Source organism: Zalophus californianus, chromosome 17 (genome assembly GCF_009762305.2).
Source record: "Zalophus californianus isolate mZalCal1 chromosome 17, mZalCal1.pri.v2, whole genome shotgun sequence".
In the NCBI taxonomy this organism is placed as follows: domain Eukaryota; kingdom Metazoa; phylum Chordata; class Mammalia; order Carnivora; family Otariidae; genus Zalophus; species Zalophus californianus.
Window position 1 is genome coordinate 5,004,805 of NC_045611.1, and position 25,235 is coordinate 5,030,039.

General features: G+C 48.3%; 1 protein-coding gene across 2 annotated transcripts in view; it reads right to left on the reverse strand.

Annotated features, from left to right (window-relative positions):
• The window catches only part of CDH13 (cadherin 13), a 1,022,481-nt gene that overhangs the window by 96,542 nt on the left and 900,704 nt on the right, over positions 1 to 25,235 (reverse strand). For both annotated transcript variants that reach the window (XM_027619214.2, XM_027619213.1), the window contains one exon: positions 3,866 to 4,048. In XM_027619214.2, the coding sequence (XP_027475015.1) occupies positions 3,866 to 4,048 (183 nt within the window). The remainder of the gene's footprint in view (positions 1 to 3,865; positions 4,049 to 25,235) is intronic.

Consider the following 25,235-nt stretch of genomic DNA (forward strand, 5'->3'; position numbering starts at 1 on the left):
CCTGGCCTGCGTTCTCCTCTCAAGTGAGGGCAATTCTGCTGGGAAGACATAGGCTGGGAGCATTATCTGCCAGCACTTGGGGCTCTTGCAGTGGCAGCCTTACCTAGTAAGGGAACCCGGTGGGTGTGTTAGTCTCCTAGGGCTGCCAGAACGAAGGACCGGGTGGCTTAATACCAAGGAAATCAACTGTCTCACAGTCCTAGAGACCAGAAAGTGCAAAACCAAATGTGAGCAGGGCCCTGCTGGCTCTGAAAGCTCTAGGGGAAACTTCCCTGCCTCTTCTTGGGGTTCCATGGCCTGCAGCCGCCCAACTCCCATCTCTGCCTCCACGGTCACACGGCCCCCTCCCTGCGCGTCCCTGTCGTCTCCTTATAGGAACACGGTCCTGCTGGAGGAGGGCCCACTCCCTCCACCATGACCTCAACTAATCACATCTGCAGTGACTCTTTTTCCAAATATGGCCACATTCACAGGGTCTGGGGGTAAGGACTTCAAAATATCTTTTCTTGGGGGACATAATTCAATCTATACCAGTGGGCACCCATGGCTCCCCGACCCCCACAATACACATGTCTGATTTTCACCACCGCCCTTCATTATTTTCTGACATTATTTGTCCCTTATTGTGCACCTACTGTGTGCTAGGAGCGCTCTGTGTGCATCAACTCACCCAATCCTCACTTTATGTCATAATAGTGGGTGTTTTTAGTCCCACTAAATGTTGATGAGGGAACAGGCTCAGAGAGGTTGAATAACTCAGTCAAAATCACACAGCTAATAAGCGGCACCGAGCCATGCTTTGGTCCGGGGAGTGTGATGAGAAAGGAAGAAGAACCGACATCCCCTGAGTGCAACGCTGGCCTCGGAGGGTTTGAGAACTGAACAGTGCCACAGGCGGAGGGGGGCGGTGAGTCTCACAGTGCCTTTTGGGAGGGCCGGGCCGCTGGAGCGCCCGTTCCCATGTGCACGGTGCTGGCTGTAATAATTCGAGCTGTGCGTTCCCTGGGCTAGGCCACCAGGAGCTGGCACAACGCGGCTCTCTTCTCCTGGACCCTGCTCTGGCTCACGCTGGATGAAGAAGCCCTCCTTCATCTCGGGCATATGACCTTACTAATGCGATCTGTCTGATGCAGGGTCTCTGGATCAGGGAGGGGAGGGAATTGGAAACACTTCCGATAAAGTTCCAGAGAGTCGATCCAATTACTATTTCATTAAGCGTCAAGTGAAGGTGTGGACTAGTGACGTGGAGACTTCAAGGGCTGGGAAAGCCATCCCACATGGGAACGGTAAAGAACGTGGATTTTGCTGTCTGGAAGAGGGAGGGTTTGAAAGCGATCCAACAATGATTTGTAAGCCTATTATGGGCTTGGGGATCAAGGCTTTCTGGATGTTTCCTTCTCCTCCAGGGACAGAAGGGAAAATACACTTAAAATGTAGGGTGGATTATGTTCAGCTGAAAGGGTAACTCTGACAGTTTTGGAATAGTTTACAGAGCAACTAGGAGCATTCCTGACCAGAAGGTTTTAAAGAGGAAACAGGTATTTGCCTTCCAGAGCTGTTAGGATTTGGTCCTGCAGGGAGGCAGGACTCCCCTGGGAGCCACACAGTCCTGAAACTTCTGCTCCTTCTTCCGTACGCTAACTGCCAACTGGTTAGGGCACAACTGCTCATTGCCCAGTGACCATGCCCACCCTGTGCTCCCCTACCCGTCTCTTCCTGCAGAGGCCCCAAAAGCCAGATTTGGACTTCCAAGCCTTCCTTGCAGCTGAGGATGGGTATGTGTTATCTGGCCAATGAAACATCACAGGAAATTATCTGAGAAACCACTGGAAAAGATATTTCCTTCCCTGATGAGAGGAGAGGGGCACTGGAGAGCACTCTCTTGTTTGCCTGGCTGCCTTCTTGCTTCCTGCCTTAAGAACATAGCAGAGGAAAGATGTGCTGGCTCTCTGACACCTTGAGCTGCCAGCCAATCGTAGACTGGCCTACCTATATCTAGTTATGGAAATCATTAAATTCTCTTTATTATTTAAGCCACTATCAGCCTGGTATTCTGTTACTTGCACCTGAGAGCATTCCTAATGAAGCACTGTGTTGCTGGCAAAGTGAAGAGCATGGGGAACAAGGCCTGGCCTGCCTGTAGAAAGCTGTCCTGGGGCTTCGAGTCAGGTGGGTTGAGAAGCAGAGAGAGCCCAAGGCCCTCAGAGGAATTCACATGGCAGGCAGCCAACGGGAGGGGGAGTCTCCATTTTAATTCTGAAGCAAAGGGAGTCCACTCACTAGTAAAACTGGCACCCAGAGGGAGCCCCAGGTGCTGCAGGCACCTCCTCCGCAGGAATTTGCAGGTGCAAACTCGCCCTCAGGCAGTGCTCATGCACGAGGCTGTGCTCCATGAACCCCAGCATCTCCTGGGGCCCGCAGCACCTCTCCCTCATATGGTGACCCTGCAGACATGTGTGGGAGGGGCCCAGGAACCTGGGTTGTAACCACCCTCCCTGGTGATGCTCCTATATGCTAACATTTCAGACTCAGCATCATGGGCCACAGTGGCAATGTGGGGAGAGGGGAATGCCCCTTTGTGACTCTGGTTTTCTCGTAGTGTCTGTTCCTCAAACTGTCGCACACACGGGCCGGGGAGAACTGCGCTTTTCTAGGATTTATGATGGGGCTGTATATTTCCCCAAGCTCTGCCTTCCAGCTGCAGGTTTGGAAAATTGCCTGATGGCATTTATGGATACAGGCTCGACTTCCATAACTGGAAACTGCAGTGGTTTGCAGGAGAGCCGCGGCAGGAGCTCCTGACGACCTCGCTGCTGCCCGTGTTATCAGAGGCAACTGGGAAGCCCCATGGGTGGTTCTTCTCAGCCAGACCTCCGAGGTTCAAAATGAATCAAGTACTGGAAAGAACAGGGCTTGGGAGAAACCCAGTCCCTCCTCCTCCGGAGCAAGCCGGAAGCGTCTCTGAGATCTGCCATTCTCAAGGGCTCTGCCCCCCGGAGAAGGCTGTGGAACTGTGTATGGGACCCTGCTCGAGGCTGAATAAAGACCTCCCAGTATGACCATGGGTGGACCCCCGGAACCTTATGGGGATGTGAGTAAGCTAAGGACCTTGTGGACGGAGAGCCCTGGAGTCACAGAGGTCCTTAAAGGAGGGAGGCAGGGAAGTTGAAGGAAGAAAGAGACGTAGGACAGGAGCTGCCTCGCTGCCTGGAGCTACGAGAACGGGCCACAAGCCAAGGAAGGTGGCTGGTCCCCAGCCGCTGGGAAAGATAAGGACATAGACGGTCCCCTAGAGGCTCCAAGAGGACCCGGGCCGCCAACCTTAGCCCCGTGAAGCTGATTTTGGAGCTCTGGCCTCCAGAACTTACAAATGAGACTATAAGTCTGCATTGTCTGAGGCCACCGAGGGTGTGGTCATTTGTGATGGCAGCCCCAGGACACGCACACGGGCTCCGAGGGCCAGGCGCTGTTTATCTCCTGTTTGTAAGAGAATGCCCAGGACTCTGCTGGGACAGACTAAGAAGACATGTAATGATCCACATTTTTGATCAGAGATCTTTAAAAAAACCTTTGATTGGTCTGTTTTTGCATATCTTTGATAATTCATTACCAATCATATGGAGAATCTCGCTTAAAAATTAACTTTGGGTTCTTTTTTTAAGGTTACACAGACGTTTGAGTTTCCTAGAACCTGTGAAATGGGTTGGTTTAGTGGCTGTGAGGATATTAACTCTACCCTTAAGCCCTGAGCCTTTTTCTTTTTCAACCCCAGGAGGAGGAGACTAAGGCTGCCTTCCCCTTGACCTTCCCCAGCAGGGAGGCCCTCTGCCTGATGTGGAGGGAGGAGCCTGGGACGTCCACTTACTTTGACCACAGATAGCATCCCCTCGTTGGTCTGAGGGTTGGTGTGGATCTCGAAGCTCTGGCCCGGGTTTCCGTTGATGATGGTGTAGGCCGCCCTCCACGCGCCTGTGGAGGGGTCGTCCTTGTCTTCAACTGTCAAGTTGACAATAACCCCCACAACTCCTTCCTCAACAGTGGCTTGAAACTGCAAACAGAGCAGATGGTTACTGTCAGTATTTGGTAAGGACAGCACTGATCCTTCACAGAGCCCTTCCCACAGGCCCGGCAGTGGGTCCGTTACCCCTATCAACTCGTTTTACGGTGAATAATGCAGGAGAGCCCAGCGGGCAGACAGTCCGCTCCTTTCGGCCTTCCCCGCACCGAGCTGGGGCCCGGAGACTGCCTTCTCTCCTCCCGAATGTGGCCAGAAGTGATGCTTGCCTGATGGGAGCAGCCGTCCCTCCTTCTTGGTGCCTCTCCTTCCATCTATCCACACACAGAGGACCCCAGGACCCCAGGGCAGGGTGCGGCCACAGGCGGAAGAACGTGGGTCCCGAGTCCCCCCACCCGTCCCGAGCTGTTGTTGAAGGAGAAGCAGACTCCTGTGGAATTTGAGCCTTTATACAGTTTTGTGTGTCTTTGTTCCTGCAGCCTCGCCGACCCTCAACAACAAGGTCGCCGGGGCGCCGGGGCCCCTCCCTTGCATGTGGAGGGACTGGAGCTGGAAACTCGGTGTTTGACTCCAAGGCCTCTGCTCAGTTGCACCATCTCCTCTAGAGAAGAGAGCGCATTTCACCCGCCCCACCTCTCCCCCACAACTAGCAGGACTTTCAAAACCCATTTCCTAAGGAAACATATAAATCAGTTGTTTGGAGCCTTGCTGTGCCCGTGTTTTTATTGTCATATATCTCAAATACTTGTTGCAAGTAGGTGTGGTGAGAATAAATCAATAAATGAAAAATCAGTTTTCCCATAGATAGAGAATTTCATGAGTATCATTAGCACATTCCTTTGAGCTGGAAGCATAAAGTATTGTTTTGGTGCTTACCTCTGACACACTACAGGTGAATAGTAATCTGTTTGCAAATATTTTACAAACAAGTAATACCAATAAGCTGACAAGAAGAAGAAATATCTTGGAATTTCAATTAGTAGGAAAGTGAATCTAGAGACAGTGCGGTGATGTCAGAAAGCCCTTGTGTTCAAAGAGAAGTAATTTGAGAAATGGGGTTTCAAAAGCAGTGGCTGATTAATTGACTTGCAAATCATTAATCATAAGCCTTAATCTTGATGCCTTGTGGGGATGGGGCAGGGACAGTTACTAATTTGTCTACCACACCTCAGCAAACCTGGGTGGGTTGTTCGTTTCTGTGAAAGGGGCGCTGGGAAATTCTTGGAACCTGATGGCCGGATTGAAAGTAGCTGGGGGTGGGGGGTGGGGTGGGATGCTGTCGCACGGATATGGGCTCCAGGCGACAATGCAGTTGACCTGATTCCTAAGTAGTCCTCTCTTCTAGCTTTCCCCCCTTCTCACAAAATTCATGGAATTCCTAAGCTTCAATCTAGATAGGCGGTTCTCAGCCCTGTCCGCACATTAGAATCTCTTCATTTTGTTTGTTTTTTAAATAACAATCATAAGCCTTAATCTTGATGCCTTGTGGGGATGGGGCAGGGGTATTCTAATTCAGTGGGTTTGGGGTAAGGCCTGAGATTCAGTATTTTCTTAACCTGCCCAGAGAATTCTAGTATGCGGTTCGGTTGAGAGAAGCATGATAGGGTCCAAGGTCAAGGTCAAGAATGGTAAGGTGGTGTCAATGTTGAGCCCACCCCGGTACTGAGCCGCTGCCGGAGCTCCATGCTGAGGGCCTGCGGTGCATCTGGCTCAGCAGGAAGGAGCGCTGGGATCAGCCCTTGCTGTCAGCCACGCGTGTCCTCGGTGCTATCTAATCCCTTCAGATTCAGATGAAGGAAGAGGCACAGAGAAGGAAGGAAAGTCCAGAGTCGTTCAGTGAACCAAAGGTCAAGTCCATGTCTCCTGGATTCCTGTAATCTCTGCTTTTAACAAGTTCTATTACTCAAGACTCCCATCACTGAGGCTCATCCTTCACCCCGGCTGTGGTCCAGGGCCAGAGGACTGGTTCTCTGGCCCCACTGATCACACCAGACCTCAGCTCATCACCTGTCCTCATGTGTCTTCTGACACCTGTAACTTAGGACGCCGGGTGGGTGATTATGTGGGCACAGGGAGTGCTGAGACTGGAGGATGCTGGCATCCATCCATGTGGTAGGGGTGCTGTTACATCCAGTACAGAGGTGAGGAGTTGCTTTGTCAAAGTGGACGAGGGTCACATTGCGGGATGAAGACACAGAGCACATCGTGATTTTGAGGAGGCTGGAGGCTCAGTGAAGGCTGTGTTGTTCGCAGCTTTCTCCCCAGACCCTCACAAGGTGCTAGGTGCAGAGAGGGGACCCAGAAAATATTTGTTGAATGAGTCAGTGGTCTTAAATACAGGGGGTGGGACCTGGCCTCAAAGGCCAGGGCGGGGGTGGGGAGGGAAGAGGAAATGTGAGTGGTGCGGCTCTACAGGGGCAGTAGGAGGGACCCGCTGGCTGACTGGTGCCTGCTCCTGCCGCTTGCCTGATGTTCCAGAAGGGTAAGGATGGACTGATCTCTCTTGTTCTCCAGGACATCTCTAGCATAGCTGCCTTATGACTTTCTTGGATCTTAGGTAATTTTACCTTCATCAGCCCTTCCTACCATAATAGGTTTTCATGGGTTTTAAAAATTTCATTTTTTTTTCTGATGTGAGGAAAAAAATTAACATTTTCTTTGACCCTGAAAGTTCGTTTTCTTCTGATTTTAGGACCCTAGCACTGTGCCTATGACACCTGATGTGTCACTCGGCCCTGATCCCCAGTACATAGCACAGTGCTGGACACATGAAGATCTGATGGACAGATGGATGGATTTGTAAAATTAATATTTAGGCCAGGTCTAAGTGGGAAAAAAACCTGTGCAGTTTTCCCAGGACACTTTTCTTTTTTAATGTCTGTAGCACCTACCATAGGGGCTGACATAGAACACCCTTTTAGTGTGTGAGCAAATGATTCCAAATGGAATAATGTGGTATTGTTTTAGGAATTCTCGGTGTGTATTGTGGTCCTGATATATCCTTATTTGTAGTAATGTGTCCACAGCTACATTTTCCTACCATCCACCCACCCATCATTCTCCATCTCTTCTCCATCCATCCTCCATCCACCATCTATCCGTCCATCCATCCATTCTCCATCCCTCGATTTATCCATCCATCCACCCATCCCTCCCTCCATCCTCCATCCATCGTCTATCCATCCATTTATCTATTCATCTATCCATCATTCTCTATCCATTTATCTATCCATCCATCCATCCATTTATCTTCCTTCCTTCCATCCACCCATCCATCCATCTTCCAGACAGTCCGTCAACAATTTGGTGGGTGGCTTCTCTGTGCCAGGCATGCTATAGTATTGAATTCTAGGGATATGCTAGAAAACGAAATAGACATGGCATATGTATGATTATAAAACTGTGCTGAATGTTAGGAAAAAAGCAACACTGAGCCTGTAGCTTGAATGGGGAGTGGTGAGAGGAAGTGGGTGCCTGACCCAGTCTGGGGAGGGTCCTTAGGGAAGAATTCCCTGAAAATGGAAAGCAGATGAGGGGCTAATAAGGGGAAAGGAGAGAGAGCATTCCTGGCATCTGGAACAGCAGGAGCAAAGGCCAAGGGTGGAGGGAGCATGGCACAATTGCAGTACGCAGGGAAGGTGGGTGTGGCTGGAGTGCAGGCAAGGGCCAGGGAGAACTGTCTGCCATTGGACCCCAGAGGATAGAGTCAGATCATGCAGGGCTTTGGGAGCCACAGAAAGGTATTTGGAATTCACCTTGAAAGTAAAGTGGAGTCTAGTCAAGGAACTGGGTTATGTTTAAATCTACTCTTGAGAGAATTCAGAAAAAAAAAAATCTTTAAATATAGAAAACATTCTACACAATTATTATAGTCTTTGTTAAGACCATTATCTGATTCTTGCATAAACTACAAAGCCAGTTTCCTTGAGCATCCATTTAGAAACTCATTATTGCTTAATTAAATACCCATTCTATTAATTCTATTCCATGTTTTAACCCCATTATGTAATTCAAGATGGAAAATTAAATAGACTGAAATGAAATAGTACCATTTTATATTTCTATAGCAATGCTCACTTTGTGATTTAAAAACAATAGACAAGACATGAATTTAGCATACAAGAGCAGGAGGAATTATTGATTGTAACATTACTTCCTTTAATTGGAAAAAATAGATAAAGTCACTTTTCTGTTAAACTGTGTGGCAAATCAAATACCAGACAAAATATATTTTTACATAATCAGTGTGGGTGACCGGCTTGGGACATACTGAGGCTCATTAGCTCTCTCCCCTTGTATTCAGAACTGAGTGTTTCATTCTGCTTTCTTTGACAACATGGGGTGAGTTTTGTGATGGACATTTAGCAAGAGAATGCCTGGACCTTCCAGAAAGGTCATCCATCACCAGGGGGAAGAGGGACTTCCATTTTATTTTACACCAAGAATAAATGCTCTTCCTCATTGAGCAAATGGTTGATTTTACATTAAGGTTAACCTGAAATTGGAAGTAATAATCATCAGGGTAGAAAGCCACTGCTAGGGAAGAAGTGACAGTGTGTGACCTTAAGGGACTGGACATCTATAAGCTTGCATGCTTGACGACTAGAGTCCAGGTTCATGAACTGTCATCCAGGATGTTTCATGGATGGTGAACTTGAAAAGTTGGGATGTAGCCATTTGGGCCCTGGCTTTGGGAAATTAAAAGATAAGGTCCCAGAAAATTTTATAAACTTGAATTTCTATCTGTGAGGTGAAAAGCATGGGGGAGAGATCATCAGTAATTTAACTTGCAAACAATTTTATGAGTCTATGTTTACATAAAGGATAGAGCTCATTGGAAAAATCTGATCTCTTGCTGATAGCCTAACAGGTAGAAACTGTGATTGCTAGGAAGAAGATAATACATTTAAGGATCCTGACACATTGCTTGGCATAGGGAAAGGAATCAGTATTTGTTAGTGAGGATGATGATGATGGATTTTGTTTTGTATCATATGAAATTCTTACTAGTAAATTGGAGAATATGGCTCAAACCCCTATGATTCTTTCTGTTCTTATCATGGACTGCCTTTTAATGTATAATTTTCATAGATACCTCATATCCCTGAAATTCGTGTGGGAATGCTCTTCTCTTTTCAGTTATGTGTATCTGACACATACTTGCTTATCCCTGATTTGCTCTAACTATTGCCAAGGCAAATGATGTTAACCTACAGCACCCACATTTAGGAGGAATAGCTGCATTAGATATCTGGTTTCCTTCTATCTATGATTAGGATTCACCCCAGGATATAAAAAAATGAAAGAATTCCTTCCAGTAAATATCCTTTAAGTGTCTACTGCATGCCAAGGGGTCCACCAGAGGCAGGAAATATAGCAGTAAATGAAAGTGACACTATTCTCTCCCCTCAGGGGCTTGCAGCTGATTGCCACATTTCCTCCCACTCACCTCCTTTCTTTATATGTTTTGTTGACCTATGACATATCCAAATATTTTGTTTCCTACCATTTCTCCACTCTCATACATCCAAGGCTGTACCTGTGGCCAATTACGGGTGCTTTTACATTTGGGCCTAATTTAGTTTCCAGCTAATGGCCATTTCAATAAATGGTGCTGGATCATTTGTACATCCATGTGGAGAGAACAATGAACCTTGATCCCTACTTCACACCATACACAACATGTGTAAGGTAAAACTATAGAGGTTTTAGAAGAAAACATAGGGGGACATTTTAATTCAGCTTACAGTTAATGTTTATGGGCACTATATATATATATATATACACACACACACATATATATGTATATATATGTAATACAATGTGTAAAGTATTTTAATATATAAAATAATACAAAAATATAAAATGTCACTATGTATGTGAAATTCACATAATAGAACATATATAATATTTAAACAAAAATTTAACAAGTACACAGAGTTCTAAATAAAGTTCATTCAGTATTTTAAAGAAGCCTTTATGTCTAAGAAATGATTAACAACAGAGACCCACAAGGGACTCTGAAGGTGCTTGGCTGAAAAAGCTTCAGCCAGCCCTCAAGAACTGGACCTATTGAGTCCTTCCCTAGCCATACCCCAATAGGACATGCACAGACAGGCCCCCAAATGACTACAGAACCAAGATGGGAGGAGGACATTCAGGAACCCACCAGACCATAATGCCACCAAAGCCCCAGACATTGGTATATTTGACTCTTTTCTCCACCTGGTTAAAATTCTGTCATCTCTAAATACCCCTTTCTCTTTGAAGATGAGGAGTGGTGCCAGACCTTTGGTTTTTAACACTCATGGAAGACAATTCACACAGTGAGAAGTAAATCAGAAGCTAGAGCTCAGGCTACCAACAAGCAGAGGCAGCTTGGGGCATGCCCCTCCCAACTGTGCACTTCTGGAGAATGAGGTTCTTGTCTCTGATTCCCCAAAATGCCAGATCTTTCATAAGATGAGAACACTATAAGTAGACATTAAATTTTAGGATTTTTTTTTTTTTTTTTTTAGAGAGAGCACATGTGAGCATATGCATGTGTGAGTGGAGGGTGGGGGGCGCAGAGGGAGAGAGAAAGAATTTCAAGCAGACTTCATGCTTAGCATGGGGCACACTGCGGGGCTTGATCCCAGGAGCCATGAAATCATGACCTGAGCTGAAACCAAGTTGGACGCCTAACCGACTGAGCCACCCAGGTGCCGCATTTTGGGATCATTTTTATCTGTGGAATGTGCCAGTGTACATGTGTCTGAGAATAGTGGCCAGGTCTTCTCTCTTCTCACTGAGAAAAAGGCAAGTGAACTAATTGTAGTTCAAATGGCAGAAACAATAGAATTCTCCATGGTGGAGGTCAGTCTTCCTTTTCTGAGGATCCTTAAAGAAGATCTCAGCCCCTACTGAGAAGAGTGTTCTAGGAGGCCATTTGTGTCATGGGATCCCAGCTTCCTTGGCCAGAGCGGACTGGACCCAGAAGTGGTACCTAACTCACAGATGACCAATCCATTGTCTGCTTCATGAACAATCAGATGTTTCTCTAAGAATGTGAACTCAGAGAAATAGGGGCTATAATCAGAGAGTAAAGAGTCCTTAAGTCCCAAGTTTCGGAGTAGTTGAGCATGGAGTGAACTTTTTTTTTGTCCCTCAGACACCAATGACTAGATGCATAGAGAGGCAAAAGAGTAGACACACTGATGGTAAAACAGAGATCTCAGGGCACTCAAAAGACAAAAGACAGATGGGGAAGCATCCTTGGTCTCCCACTGGTTTTCCAGCCCTGCCCCCATGCCCACGAGGTTCTCTGCACCTCTTGTCTGCTGGATGTTTCTAGGCCTGTCAACGGCCCCATCTTTACCTGCTACACTGAGTGGGTTTCTGCTCCTAATGGAGCCCTGGGGAAACCAACTCTGGCAGATGTCTGCCATTCTTAGCAAGTAAATGTGGCCTTTTTTGATGAAGATTTGGGTTCCACACATGTGTCCCCCAGTATCTTTTTGCACCTTGCTATGGAGAATTTCAAACATTTATAAAAGCAGCCAGAATAAAGAGCCCTATGTGCCCATCACCAGGCTTCAGAGATTTTCAACTCGTGCCCCCCTGTGCTTCAGCTACACACCCACGTCTCCCCATTCCTGTATTATCTGGAACAAATCCCAGACGTATCATTGTATCTGTAAATATGTCATTGTGTGTCTCTAAAAGATAAAGGCTCTTTTTAAGAAAACATAATCGAAGTCCTTTCTTGATCCAATTAACATTAATTTCTTCTGATAATTACTCTTTTTCTTTTGTGCCAGATACTTTGGTAAAAGCATTTGCATGTTCTCTCTATTATGGAAAGAGAGAGTACCTACCAGCTCTGGGAAAGGACAGTTATAAAGGGGCCTATTAAACTTTTCCACGTGTTGCCAGAGTTTTCTTAGTTAAATGTTTCAGGCAGGTGAAGAGAATGCAAATGGTTCAACAATAATAAGGAACAACAGCTCAACAACAAAGCAACCGGCTCCTGAGTGAAGAGCACTCTTCAAGATTCACTGGCATCCCGGGCAATGTGGTTCTCAATCTGAGGTTCACAAACATCCTCCTGGTTGGTGTGACCCACCCCCCCAGAGAGGCCCTGGGCTGGAAGGAGAGCTCTGTGCCCGGAGGGCTGCCATCTGTGGGTCCCCTTTCACCAAGAGGAGAGGCTGAGCATCCCCTGCTTTCTGGCTGTACAGGGGCAGGGGGATGGGCCAATGGGCAAGAGAGGGAGACAATATTCACTGCGCTTTCTGGTGGGAGCCATTCCCTTTTCCCGCCCAATGCACACGTCTCTGTGGCGGCTCATTCCCCACGAGGAGTTTCCACGTGTTGCAGACACAGCGGAGGGGCTGAGTCAATGACTTTCAAGGACAATGCCCAGCCAGGCCTCCTCCCTGGAGGCCCGGCAGTGCACCTGCTAATGCTCATTTTCTTCCTCTCCATGATCTTGCCTGAGGAGGCTTGTCCACTCTGCCAAATACACACATCTATGCATGCGACTAAAGAAATGAGTTTTCAGGAAGAAGCGGCTCTGATAACAAAATGTGGCTTTTCCTCCATGAAACAAAATCATGAAGACACATAGCCACTGAAGCCCGACTGGAAACTAATGAGGTCGAGTAGTGGTTGTCAAACTGTGTTCCTGGGAACCAAGGACGTTTGAGGGATGGTACAGGAGTCCTTCCAATGTATCAGGTATTTCCCCCCCAAACAGTAAGACTTAAACAGCTTGGATCATGTTTTGTCTGTTTGGTATATTAGATTTTCCGCTCCAGATTTTGCCTGAAAAAAAATGTTTTGCTGTAAAAAGAAGTTTGCAAATCACTGCCTTAGGGGATATGGTGCAATAAATATTATTACATCAGATAAAGAGAGAAAAATTAAAAACAAGGAGCAAATAGGCCCATATTCTTTCTTTTCTGAATGCCAGGTGTGGACACATTATTCCGTCTGACGGTGGCATCTCTCCCTCACCAGAGTTTCTCTCTTTAAAAAATGAAAGAGAAAGAAAAACACATTTGTACATCTGACGGGATAATTGGAAATAGTTTAATTTTGAGAAGCAGAGAGATTTTTCTGTAGAGATATGCATCCAGCCACAAACATTTGAATCGGGATAAAGAATGACTTTTTTAGGAGCAATCGCATGGTCTGCTCCAAAGACTTTAGAATTGGGTTAATGCAGTTCTGCACGTTTGTAGGAGTGGGAACTTCAGTTGAGTGGGGCAATTTCGGGCCTACCTCTGATTCATGGGTAAATCCTATAACGTCTCTGAGTCTCTGTTTGACTACCTGTGATGTAGGGTATTGGATTAGAGCGATAGGTTCTTAACACTCATTACATGTTAGAATCGCTTGCAAACCCTTAAAAACTTCACATTCACAGGTTTTTCTTGGGTGGAGACCAGGCACTGGTATTCCTCAAAAGTCCCCCATATGATTCCGCTGAGCAGCCACGGCTGAGCACAACAGCTTGAGATGACTAAAAGGTCCCCTCCTGGTGTTATGATCAGGCATTAAGGGAGCTTCGTGATCCCCTCCAGCTCACGCTGGGTCCTAACAGATGAAGACCCTATTGTGAGAGCCAAAGGATGCCACTGGTGGAGAACCTTGAGAACTCTTACTTCTACGCTCATGGGGTCACAGGAAGTGCTAAGAAGAGCAGTGGAATACATTTATTTGCTAATGAAAATACAGGGCTAGCGCCCGGGGGTCATGGTTTTCATTGTCTCAAACACGAATCTGGTGCCCATTAACTGTTACCACATTCCCCTCTGTCTGCCCCTAACAACCACGAATCTGCTTTCTGTCTCCATGGATTTACTATTCCATTTCATACAAATGGAATCACGCAACAGGTGGCCTTTTGTGTCTGGCTTCTTGCACCGAGCAGAGTGCTTTCAAGGCTGGTCCATGTTGTAGCAGACATCAGTACTTCGTTCCTTCTTACGGATGAATACTATTCCACTGTATGGACAGACCACAGCTTATATACCCCTTTATCCGCTGATCAGCGTGTGGGTTATTTCTACTTTTTGGCCATTACGACTAAGGCTGCTATGAATGCTCATGTACAAGGTGTGGCGTGGACTTGGGTTTCCCTTCTCGTGGGCAGAGAGCCGGGAGTGGACGAGCTGGGATGTGCAGGGACTCCATGTTGGCGGGGGTGTGGATTGAAGTCATTTGTCAACATGCGTGTAGCACTCAGGCTCCCCCTTTCAAACACATGGGGCTGTGCACTGCTGGCTGGCTTCCAGAGCCCATTGCCTCCTGGTCCCATGCGGGGAGGGGCTATCCTTGAGAATAAGGCCTCCCCCTTTGATTGGCACGAGGTCTGGGGACAGAGAAGTATCTATGAGACTGCTATCTCTTTCAATCCGTGGGCCAAGCCACTGGGAGCAGCCCCCTCTTTTTCACTTTGCATGGGGTACTCCTCAGGGTAACGCAGACATGACACAGCCCCCTGGAACTCATGGAGAACGAGCCTTCCTCCCTTCAAGCCACCTGCAGCTGGTTCTAACCAGAGAAAGTATGTCTGTAATCTCCTGGGCTCTGGGAAAATGGACACACTTGGTTAGGCTCCTGATGCTAACACCCCAGTACAAATAAGGACAAGAGAAACCTTCTGCTTTCATTACAAGGGATTTGTACAAATTCATACATGGAATTGACTTACACCTTCTAATTTATATTTAAATCCCAAATGTCTTAGCCAGAAGAAACTGTTCTATATCCATCGTCTGTGTCTGCATCACTGATTTGCGCTTCAAATAGACCCCACGGGCCCAACGGTGATTCCCATCGGCACATCCACATATTTCTTCCCAGAGGTGGCTTATGGAGTTTCTCAGAACATCGGAGTCCCACAGGGAGAAGAGATGGATGGGAATCATTCTCTTGGGAATTAGACCCGATGAGAGACGGAGGATGAGAAAAATCATTCTCTGTCTTTTCCCTGCTCTGATACCAGGATGGAGGGACAACAGAAGTCTGTGTAGGCACAAGGGTGCCTGATGGCATTCCCTCGCATTGACAAAGACAAATGAGGAAAGTCTCTTATGTTTAACGCCACAGGGAGCTCTATCATCTGCGTGACTTTGGTCAAGAAACAACCTCTCTGTGCCTTGATTTTCTCATCTGCAAAATGAAAATAAGAGTACATACTCTGATGGGATTATTATGATGATTAAGTGAGAATATTTATAAAGGTTTAGAGGCACACCTGACACATAGCAACATATGGCCATTGTTACAATGAACACAGACAAAATGAACAAAGAAATAAAGTTCGTTACCATGCACATCATCATAAGGAACATGACCAAAGAAATTAACTTGGCTCTTTCGCAAGTTTTTTGGTTACGGTAGCCTACTCTTGTTAAATAATGTTTCAATATAAAGTTCCCTTGTCACATAAACTACTTAGAGTTGTGCCACTTAGAATCAGAAGTGTCCTGACTGATACTTCTTATTACCTGATTGTATTTTTTTTTAAGATTTAATTTATTTATTTGACCAAGACAGAGCGAGAGCCAGAGCGAGCGAGCGAGAGTGCGCACAAGCAGGGGAAGGGGCAGGCAGAGGGAGAAGGAGAATCAGGCCCCCTGCTGAGCAGGGAGTCCCTTGTGGAGTGCGACACAAGGACCCTGGGATCATGACCTGAGCTTAAGGCAGACACTTAACCGACTGAACCACCCAGGTGCCCCCTGATCATATTTTCAATCTAACTTACGGTTTCTCAACCTCAGCACTATTGGCACTTTGGGTTGGATAATGATTTGTTGGGCGGGGCTGCCCTGTGCCCGGGAAGACGCTCAGCAGCCTCCTTAGCCTCTCTCCACTAGATGCCAGGAACACCCATGCTGCAATCATCAACAACCAGACATTGCCAGATGTCCCAGTGGGGCGTGTGCATGTCTCTGTGTGTATGCGTGCGTGCGTGCGTGCGTGCATGCGAATTCCTCCCTGGTGAGAATCACTAATCTAGCTCAACCAGGCAAGGGGCTCCCTGTAAGTATCTGCCTCTAAATGGCAGCTCACCAGTTCCCCCAGACAAGATTTGTCATCAGGCTTGTCCCAGACTGAAGTCTCAGAGGAAAACACTGAAATAGCATGATAACATTTTCTGGAGTAACTGAATCAGACATTGCCAGGAACACATTCAAGGGTAAAACCGAAGACTATAATTATTATGAAAATTATTGATGTAGTTTTCACTGCTATACAATTTTTGAATTAGCAACTGATAATCCCTTTTATAAAAGAAGAAAGGTAGTTTTTCTTGCTTTCCATTCTTCCTGACACTTGTCTGCCTCTCCCTTTCAATCAGCATGCTCCGGGCCTGTGTGTGGCCAGTGGACTCGGGCCTCCACACGCAGACCTGGGGGCTGTAGCCAGGCTGCAAGGAAGGACAGGCGGGCCTGACAGGGGGCGGTCCTGTCCCCCAAGGGCTCTTCTCAACGGGCCTCAGAAAAATGAGGCGCATTTTCCATTTGGGCCAGTTGGAGCTGTGCTCAGACTCAAGCCTATGGGGCAATGAGGAATATTGCCTGCAGCTCAGTGCTTCTCCCCGTTCTTGAAACCCTCTCGACTGGAAGCGTGGGCCTTGGGCCAGGGGCCTGGACCTCACCTGGGAGCCAGTTAAAAACCCAGAGTCGGGGCTGCCCCCTAGACTTTCGGAACCAGATCCCAGGTGACAGGGTGCTGAGTCAGTCTGAGAAGTTGCTCCCAAGCCCTTCTGCCTACAGCTGCCCCCCCTCTGTGCTGTCCTTGCTGCTGACCCCGAGGCCAGAGAGACCAGGGATACCTTGGCCGTGAACTCAGCAGCCTGGCCTCAACGCTGTCTCCTGGTGCTTCTGTGCTCTGGCTAGAGGGCCCGGCTCCCTCCTGCCCAGTGTGAGCTGCACCCTGGGGTTGTGGGGGGGAGCATCCTCAGCTCCTCCTTAGGCCTGTCCCTAGTCCCTTACCCTCCTCCTTCCTCTCAAGTCTGTAAACACACTTGAGACCCTTCAGTTAAGAAAACCAAGCAGTGCAACAAAGGAAGAACAGCTTCAACTCTGTCCCTCTCGCGGCCCCCCCCCAAGAGGGGCCCGCATTTTCCCCCCCGGCCCTCCCACTGTGCAGGTGCAGACTACTGACTATGTCCACAGTTGCTGGGAGGGCTGTGGACCCCGGAAATAAGCAGTGGACATTTATTTACAATCAAGGAACCATGTTAATTGGTCAATGTTGAGACGTAATTAATGGAGAAAACATCCTGTTCAAGATTTCTTATTGGGTCTCTTAACAGGGGCCAAGGAAGGTTTTCATGGGACCCTCATCCCCGCCCCCTGCCCCCCAGCAGGCAAGACAGGCCCCTCCCAGTGTGGCTCCAGCTACCTGGGCTGCTGCACCTGAGGGCTACGGGGGTGGGGGGGGTGGGGGTGGGTATGGGGAGGAGAAGGGGGCTGGGGTTTGAATATGGAAAACAGGAACTCTCAGAGAGTTCAGGAATTTTAAGTGAAGGTGACATTTTCAGCTTGACTTTTCCCTGCCAAGTGACAGGGTGGGACAGTGGGAATTGCCAGGTGGCATGGAGAGAATCGGGGAGAGAGAGAAGCTAAGGGGGAGAGAGGGGAGACAGAGACAGAGCACACACAGAAATGGGGGGGAGGGGAAAGAGCAGAGGAAGGAGAGGGGGGAGAGAGGGAGGGAGAGACAGAAATAGGGAGAGAGAGCGGGAGTGGGGGAGGGGGAGAGAGGGAAAAGGAGTGGGGGGGGAGAGGGAGGGAGAGAGAGGAAGGAGGAGGAGAGAGGGAGGGAGGGAGGGGGAGGGGAGGGAGGCGAGGAGGGAGGCTGGGGAGGCCCAGAAGACACAGCCCTCCCGAAGAAGAAGCACTAGGGAGGCAGGGCAAGCAGGAGAGGGAAAGAGGAAGGGGGGGAGAGGTAAAGACGGAAAGTGAAGGCAGAAGTGGGCAGAGGGAGGGAGAGCAGAAGATGGGGGGGGTGCTTTAAGGTCTCGATGCCGCTTTTTTTAAATAAGAAAATTTGGACAAATCCAGAGCTGTGTTCTCGCATTTTCAGCATTCCCAGGGGCTTGTGTCAGTAGACACAGAGAACGGAAATTTCTATATCAATAGAAACCCCGTGGTTCAATCCTACAGTCTGATCACTTCCAGCAACAACGCACATTGAGAACCAGGATCAGATGGAGAACCAGGAGCCACGGCTAAGCCCAGGGTGGAGGGTGACAGTAAGCACTGTCACCCCCAAGAAAGACAGCGGCACATCCTGGGCCCTGGCATCACCCCTAGTGACTACCAGAAAGTCGGATCTTCTCACAACAGTTTCTAAAATCAGCCCGTTAGGCAAATTTGGACCCCCCCAAAAAAGCGACCCTTAGAAGTCTCCCTGAGTCTGCAGGGCTCTCATGGCCCTGGGAGGGCGGTTTGCTCTCAGGCCCCTTGTAGGGAAAATCCACGAGTGAGTCCAAGAACAGCCGGCCAGACGGGTACAAGCTAAATGTCTGGGGGATGAGTCCTTTGTGTCCTCCTTCCAAGGTCCTTCCCAGGTGTGGGCTTCCAGGGTCCCCTTTACCCATTTGTTTGTTGCCTTTACACAGTCCTGAATCCAAACTACTCCTTGAGGCAATATTTAAGGACAGGTCGTGAATCAGGGAGCCAACCCAAATACATGGTCGGGAGCCTCTGGCCACCTGATGTGAAGTTTGCGTCTGTGATGCGTCTCAGAGGGTGGCCCGCCCTTGGCCAGGGAACAGGGACCGAGACAGAAATGGTGGCAGCTTCCTTTCTGGGCCAGCTGGTGGGGCTGACTGGCCGCGCCCGGCCCACGCCCCAAACTGAATCTCTTCCTATTTGGCTGGAGCGCTCCCCTCAGACACGCAGCAGAAACAGCAGCTTGCTAATGCCCACCCCTCTGGACGGCACTTTTCTTCACATGTCACAGATAGGACAGTGCTCAAGGGTGACAAGATGGGCCATTCTGGGGGCCCACATTCCAGAGATCCCTGAACACGGAAAAACCCATGACCTCCTTTCCTCTGTCAAGAATGGTAACTTCTGGATGCAACACAGTCCCTTGACCGTGAGACTTCAAGGAAGCTCAGAAGTGACTTGATGCAACACACACACAGGAAAGCACGCGCACGCGAACGCGGCTGCCGGAAGGGTCAACGGTGGACTGTGGTTGCTATGGCAGCGCAAGTGAAAAGAGAAGCCTTCCCTGGCTAAGCGCAGAGGTGAGCCTCCTTCGGTAACCTGTGTAACCTTCTGCTTTCTGCATTCGGGGTGCGGGAGGAAGGTTCACGTAATTTCCTCCCCAAGGAAGACAGGAGGCCCGAAGTCACCCGGCGCGGGGCAGACCTCCAGGCCCTCCCCGGAACAGAAGAAAAGGGAAGACTCGAGGCCAGCGAGTTCTAGAGCTCACGAGCAGGCGCCGGTGCCAAGCGGGCTCTGCCGTCCTCTGACAAAACACGCAGCTAGAAAAGAGGCCACCACCGCGGGGGGGTTGCATGGCTCCAGATTTGGGGAACAGGCTGTAGGAAGGGGATTTGGCCGAACAGCGCAAAGTGAAACAGGGGCAAATATGCCTGCTTTCTGAAGAAATCCAGGCTCTGCTGGCGAACAGCAGCAAAATGATGCTTAATGGGGGCGCTAACAATAAAAGCTAGCCTTTGTACGTTCGCTGCCTCGAGGTCCTGGGCTGATTGCTCACCCTGTGAGGCGGGATCTACTATGAGCTCTGAAGACCGATCGCCTGGCCGGGAAGTGGAGAGACAGGGTTTGCACCCGGGGTCCGCTGAGCCTGGAGTTTGTGCGCTACTCTTTCTGGGTGGCTTCCCCTCGCGGTCCTGCATCCCCAGGGGACGGGGGCGAGGGTGTGGGACCCTCAGCCTCACTGTCCCCATCCGCACGGCGGCGGCCCCTCCTGGCAGGGGCCGGTGGGACAGCAATGGGCACGCCCCCCCCCCCCCCCCCCACGGTGGTGCGCCTGCGGTATAAGGACCGGAAGGGATACACCAGCAGCTTTTGAAGGAACGGCTGTCAGATCTTCAACTCAATTTCCCCCTCCCTTTTCCTTGCATAGGATGGGGGGAGGGTCCTTTTGACTCCTTTATTATCCTCACTGTGGAAGCACACCAAGGCTGTGTGGAATGTATAGGAAATGATGCTGTGTCCTCCTGTTTTTGCTGCCCCTTCCCAGGCACCGCATGCCCCCACTGCCTGGCCACCAACAGGCCACCTGCAAGGGCGAGCAAGTTCTCCGCAGCTGCGTCTTCCAGTGGTCAGCATAGGTGCTCCAGTGAATGCGATGGGACAAGCAGGGGTGGCTGTCCATCACCCCACGAGGACTTCCCCCACAGAGCTTTGCTCAGAAAGCCATACCTGAGTTGGGATGCTTCGATGCAGTGTAGCTCAGGGGTGGCTGGAGGATCGAGGAGAGACCTAGGGGCAGGTGGGGCATGGAAGGAAGTCAGGGATGGGGTTAGTTTCAAGGGTAGGCATCCTGCAGGTGGGGGTCCAAACAGAGAACAGCCCAGAATATCCAGCTCCTTCCACACAGTATTTAGCCCCTGGATCCCAGATAAGCAACAAGCCATGCAGCATTCTTTATCTGCTCCTGCTGGCTCCTTCCACATCTCGACCTTCCTTGGCTCCTCTTAGAAGCTCTGCTGCAGGTTCAGGTCCAAGCCCACAGAGCATGGAGTATATATGTCCCTATCTGCCCAGTGTGGCCCTTGGGGCCCCATTGCATATGCGAGCCCTTCCACAGGTCCACGATTCTACCTCTGCTCTGTGCCTGAGTGCCAGGAGCCTTCCAGACCATGATGCTCGTCCTCTGTGTGTCTGCTGGAGTCCATTCACAGTGGACCGGGCCTTCCTCCATCGTCAGGGTGAAGTCCACACAAGTACAGAAACCAGTGAGGCTCAGGGGATGAAAACGGGAAGGTAATTTGAAGGTACTTTGGCTATATTCGAAAAAGGGCTATAAACTGCAATTTAAAATGCTCATACCAAAAAGCAAAAAAAAAAAAACAAAAAAACAAAAAAACAAAAAAAAACCCTCATACCTTTTGGACCAAGCATTTCACTTGTGAGGGTTTATCCTACAAAAACCTTTGGTGTGCACAAAGATACGCATTCAAGCATTTTTTATCTCTGTGATGTTTATAAAAGGGAAAACCAGGACCACCAAAATGTCCATCAACAGGGGATTGGCCCAACTGTGGGCTGCCTATGGAACAGAATATGATACAGTGCTATCAAAATGGATGAGGTGGTTCATTGTTGGGCATTATTGATCAGAAGGGAAATCTGTTGTGTCGGAGGATGCCAACAACCTTGGGTTTACTAAGTAGAAATAAAATGTGCTAAGTTAATGAAATTGGGAGAACATGGGCCATTCCAGGGGCATGTTTGAAGGCAGCGCTGAGGTAAAGAGATTATAGAATCCTTAGTTCCTGGATGGTAGAAGCCAAGGACACAACTGGAACTCACCAGCCTGCTGTGGGGGGGTGTGGGCCCATGCGGCAGGTTCTGCTCCCAGTGGGCCTGGTGAGAGTCCCCTCCTCAGCTGGAAAGTGTGAAAATGACAGACCACATGGAGGTTCAGCGACCAGTCCCTAGGGGTAGAGGAACATCTTTCTGTGGGGCTCCCAGTTGGCGGAGGGGTTAGGGAGACTTTGGGAGGGGGGTGAGTGAGTGGCTATGCTGTGGACAGAGGATAAGCTCATGCGGGGATCAGCTTGAATCACCTACAAAGGCTGCAGGAACTCTGGGATGCTGCTGACACGCTCCAAGTCGCCGTTCGTGTAAGGGAACCGAGAAGCTGAGATACCCCATGTCTGAGGCATTCCAGCTGGAAGGAACCAGGGTGAAGGAGGAACCCACCTGCCTGAAGGCTTCTGTGAGCTGTCTTGAATTGCTAAACATTCGGGAGGCTTTCTCTGCCTTTTGCTGCCACTAAGAAAGGCCAAGATCCAAAGCAGGTAGCAAAAGCCAAAGGAGAAAAATAAAAGTAATAGCAAGAGAGAAGCCTGTATTTCTCAAGTGCGGGCTGTGTGCCCAGCGTTGGGCTGAGCTCCCCACACGCCGTGCGTCTGAGCCTCACCACAGCCTGAGGAGATGAGGCGCATCGCTTCTCCCATTTTACAGAAAAGGAAAGAGGTATAAATCCTGGTAAAATTGCAACACATTGTGTGCAGAAATGTGATGCCATTTTTGTAATTTAAAGTTAACACTTGAGAGATGGAAAGCGGAGGCACCTGCAGAAGTTTAACCAACATATTAACGGTGGTCATCGCTTGGGTGAGTGGAGATGTGCCCACTTTGTGTATTATAAGCGTGTGTGACAAACACTTTTTTTTTTGATAATGGAAACGAATTATGTTTTAGTCAGAAAAAAACATCATTTTGGAGGGGTTAAACTGCTATGGAATTCAAAGTGCATTTAAAAGTAAGTCATTTTCTGGGGAGCGTGGGTGGCTCAGCCGTTAAGCGTCTGCCTTTGGCTCAGGTCATGATCCCAGGGTCCTGGGATCGAGCCCCGCGTCGGGCTCCCTGCTCGCCAGGAAGCCTGCTTCTTCCTCTGCCTCTGTCCCCTGCTTGTGTTCCCTCTCTTGCTGTGTCTCTCTCTGTCAAATAAATAAATAAAATCTTTAAAAAAAAAGTAAGTTGTTTTCTGAGACATTCTAGAAAAAACAGAATGAAGTGGGAGGAACCACTGTCCAGGACACTAAGCCTCACATGCAAGAATCAAGACAGTGTGGTACTGGCCGGGGGAGAATCCTAGCCATTCATGGAACAGAGCAGAGACCCAGAAACAGACCTATACAAATATGCCCAAATGACTTGCGACAAAGGGACAGTCACAATTCAAAGGAAGGATAACCTGTCCTCAAAAGGAGCCGGAGTAGCTGCGTGTCCACAGCTAAATACACGACCTCAGGCTGAACCTCACACCTCATACACAAATGAACTCAAAATGGATCATAGGTTCCCATGTAACACATAAAAATATAAAACTCTGAGAAGAAAACACAGAAGAGAAAATTGTGGGGACCGAGAGCTAGACAAAGAGTTCTTAGCGCCGAAAGCAAAAGCATAATCTACACACATAAAAAAAGAATGATGATTGGACTTTTTCCAAATTAAAAAAGTATTTGCTGAGTGAAAGAGTCTATTAGGAGGATACAAAGATAAGCCGAAGATCGAGGAAACATTTGCAAGCCACGTCCCTGATGAAGGACTTGTATATAAACTCAACAGTAAAAAAAAAAAAAAAAAAAAAAAAAAAAATCCAATTAGAAAATGGGCAAAAGACGCGAACAGGTATCTCACCAAAGAGAATAAAGATAGCAAATAAGCACATGAAAAGGTGTTTAATGTCAGGAGTCACTGGGAAAATACAAATTAGACTCACGATGAAATATTGCCACACCCCTATCAGAAAGGCTAAAATTAAAGCTAATGGTGAGACCAAATGCTCGTGAGGATGGGGGCAAACTGCCCTTCTCAGACATTGTTGCTGGGGATGGAAAAGAGCACAGTTCCTGTGGAAGACCGTTTGGCAGTTTCTTATAAAACTAACATGCACCTGGGGCGCCTGGGTGGCTCAGTTGGCTGAGCGTCTGGCTTGTGATTTCAGCTCAGGTCATGATCTCACGTTCATTAGATCGAGCCCCACATTAGGCTCTGTGCTCAGGAGGAAGTCTGCTTCTCTCCTCTATCCCTCCCCCACACTTGTGTTCTTTCTCTCTCTAAAATAAATAAGTCTTAAAAAAAAAAAAACAACCCAAAACTAACATGCACCTAACAGGTGACCCAGCATTCAGGTCTTGGGCATTTATCTCAGAAAAATAACCTGTACACGAATGTTCACAGCAGCTTTATTTGCAATAGCTTCAAATTTGCAACCAGCCCAATGTCCCTTGGTGGGTGAATGGTTAGACAAACTCTGGCATATCCACACCATAGAATACTACTCAGGCAATAAAAAGGGACACACGTTGGTAAGTACAACTCCTTGGATGGCTCTCAAGGGCACGCTGCTTCAGGACAAACGTCACTCTCAGAGAGTTACATAGTGTCTGATTCCACTTATGGACCATCCTTAGAATGGCAAAACTATGGAAGTGGGAACAGACTTGTGGTGGCCAGGGGACACAGCCAGGGGTGGGGGGAACGTAAGTACAACTACTAAGGAGTACACGAGGTACTCTTGCTGCTTATGATAATGGAGGAGTCCTGTATCCTGCTGGTGGTGGTGGTTACCCAAACCTCTGTGTACGATCAAGTGCAGAGAACCCCCCCTTACCCCCCCTCGCCAACTGGTGGAAACTGGATCAGCTCTGGTTGGCAGCATTATCTGGATCCACCTTCTTGGTCTCAGTACTATTCTATAGTTACAGGAGACGTTACCACTGGGGAAGCTGAGTGAAGGGGCCAAGGGTCTCTATGCACTGTTTTTGCAACATCTTATGTGTCTGTAATCATTTAAAAATGAAAAGTTAAAAAAATAAGTTGCTTTTCCATGTAAGCCTGAAGATAAGCATTTTGGGGTTATGTGGTCGATTCTACTGTCAATGTGAAGGGGGACCGACTTGTTCATGGCGGAATCCACTTTGTAGTTGAGCTCCCACACATTGCACAGCCCAGCACCCTAATTCAAATGTGTCCCATTTTGAGTGGCAGTGGTTTTTAGATGAGAGAGAGAAAGCACTTTAAAACGCTAGTGGTTATCCCCTATGAGCAAGTAGCTCAACAAGACACCATTTCCTTCTGAGAATATAAGATCATAAGAACAGAGAAACTAAAATCTTTCAATGGAGAAATGAACCCCTTATAAGAAGCCACCCCATGTAATATTAAAACAACCTTTCCTAATCTGGCTCGCTCAGCCTCTCGGAAGACTACACATCACCAGGTTCAAAGCAATACTTTTCAGACACGTTTTTTCCATATTGAGTAAGGAAAGAGGGTATTTTTCGACACCCAGAACCAATATACACAATGGGACAATTCAAGGATTCTTGGCCAACAAAATTAACTCCAGGTGTAGCCTTTATTTAGCCAAAAGCAATATCCCAAATCAGTGTCAGTAATGTGGGTTCAAAGGTGATAAAATGTCACCACCTGTGGCTGACCTTGAGGACAATTTGTAGTTTCCGATGGAATGTCAGCCACACGAAGGACCAGCT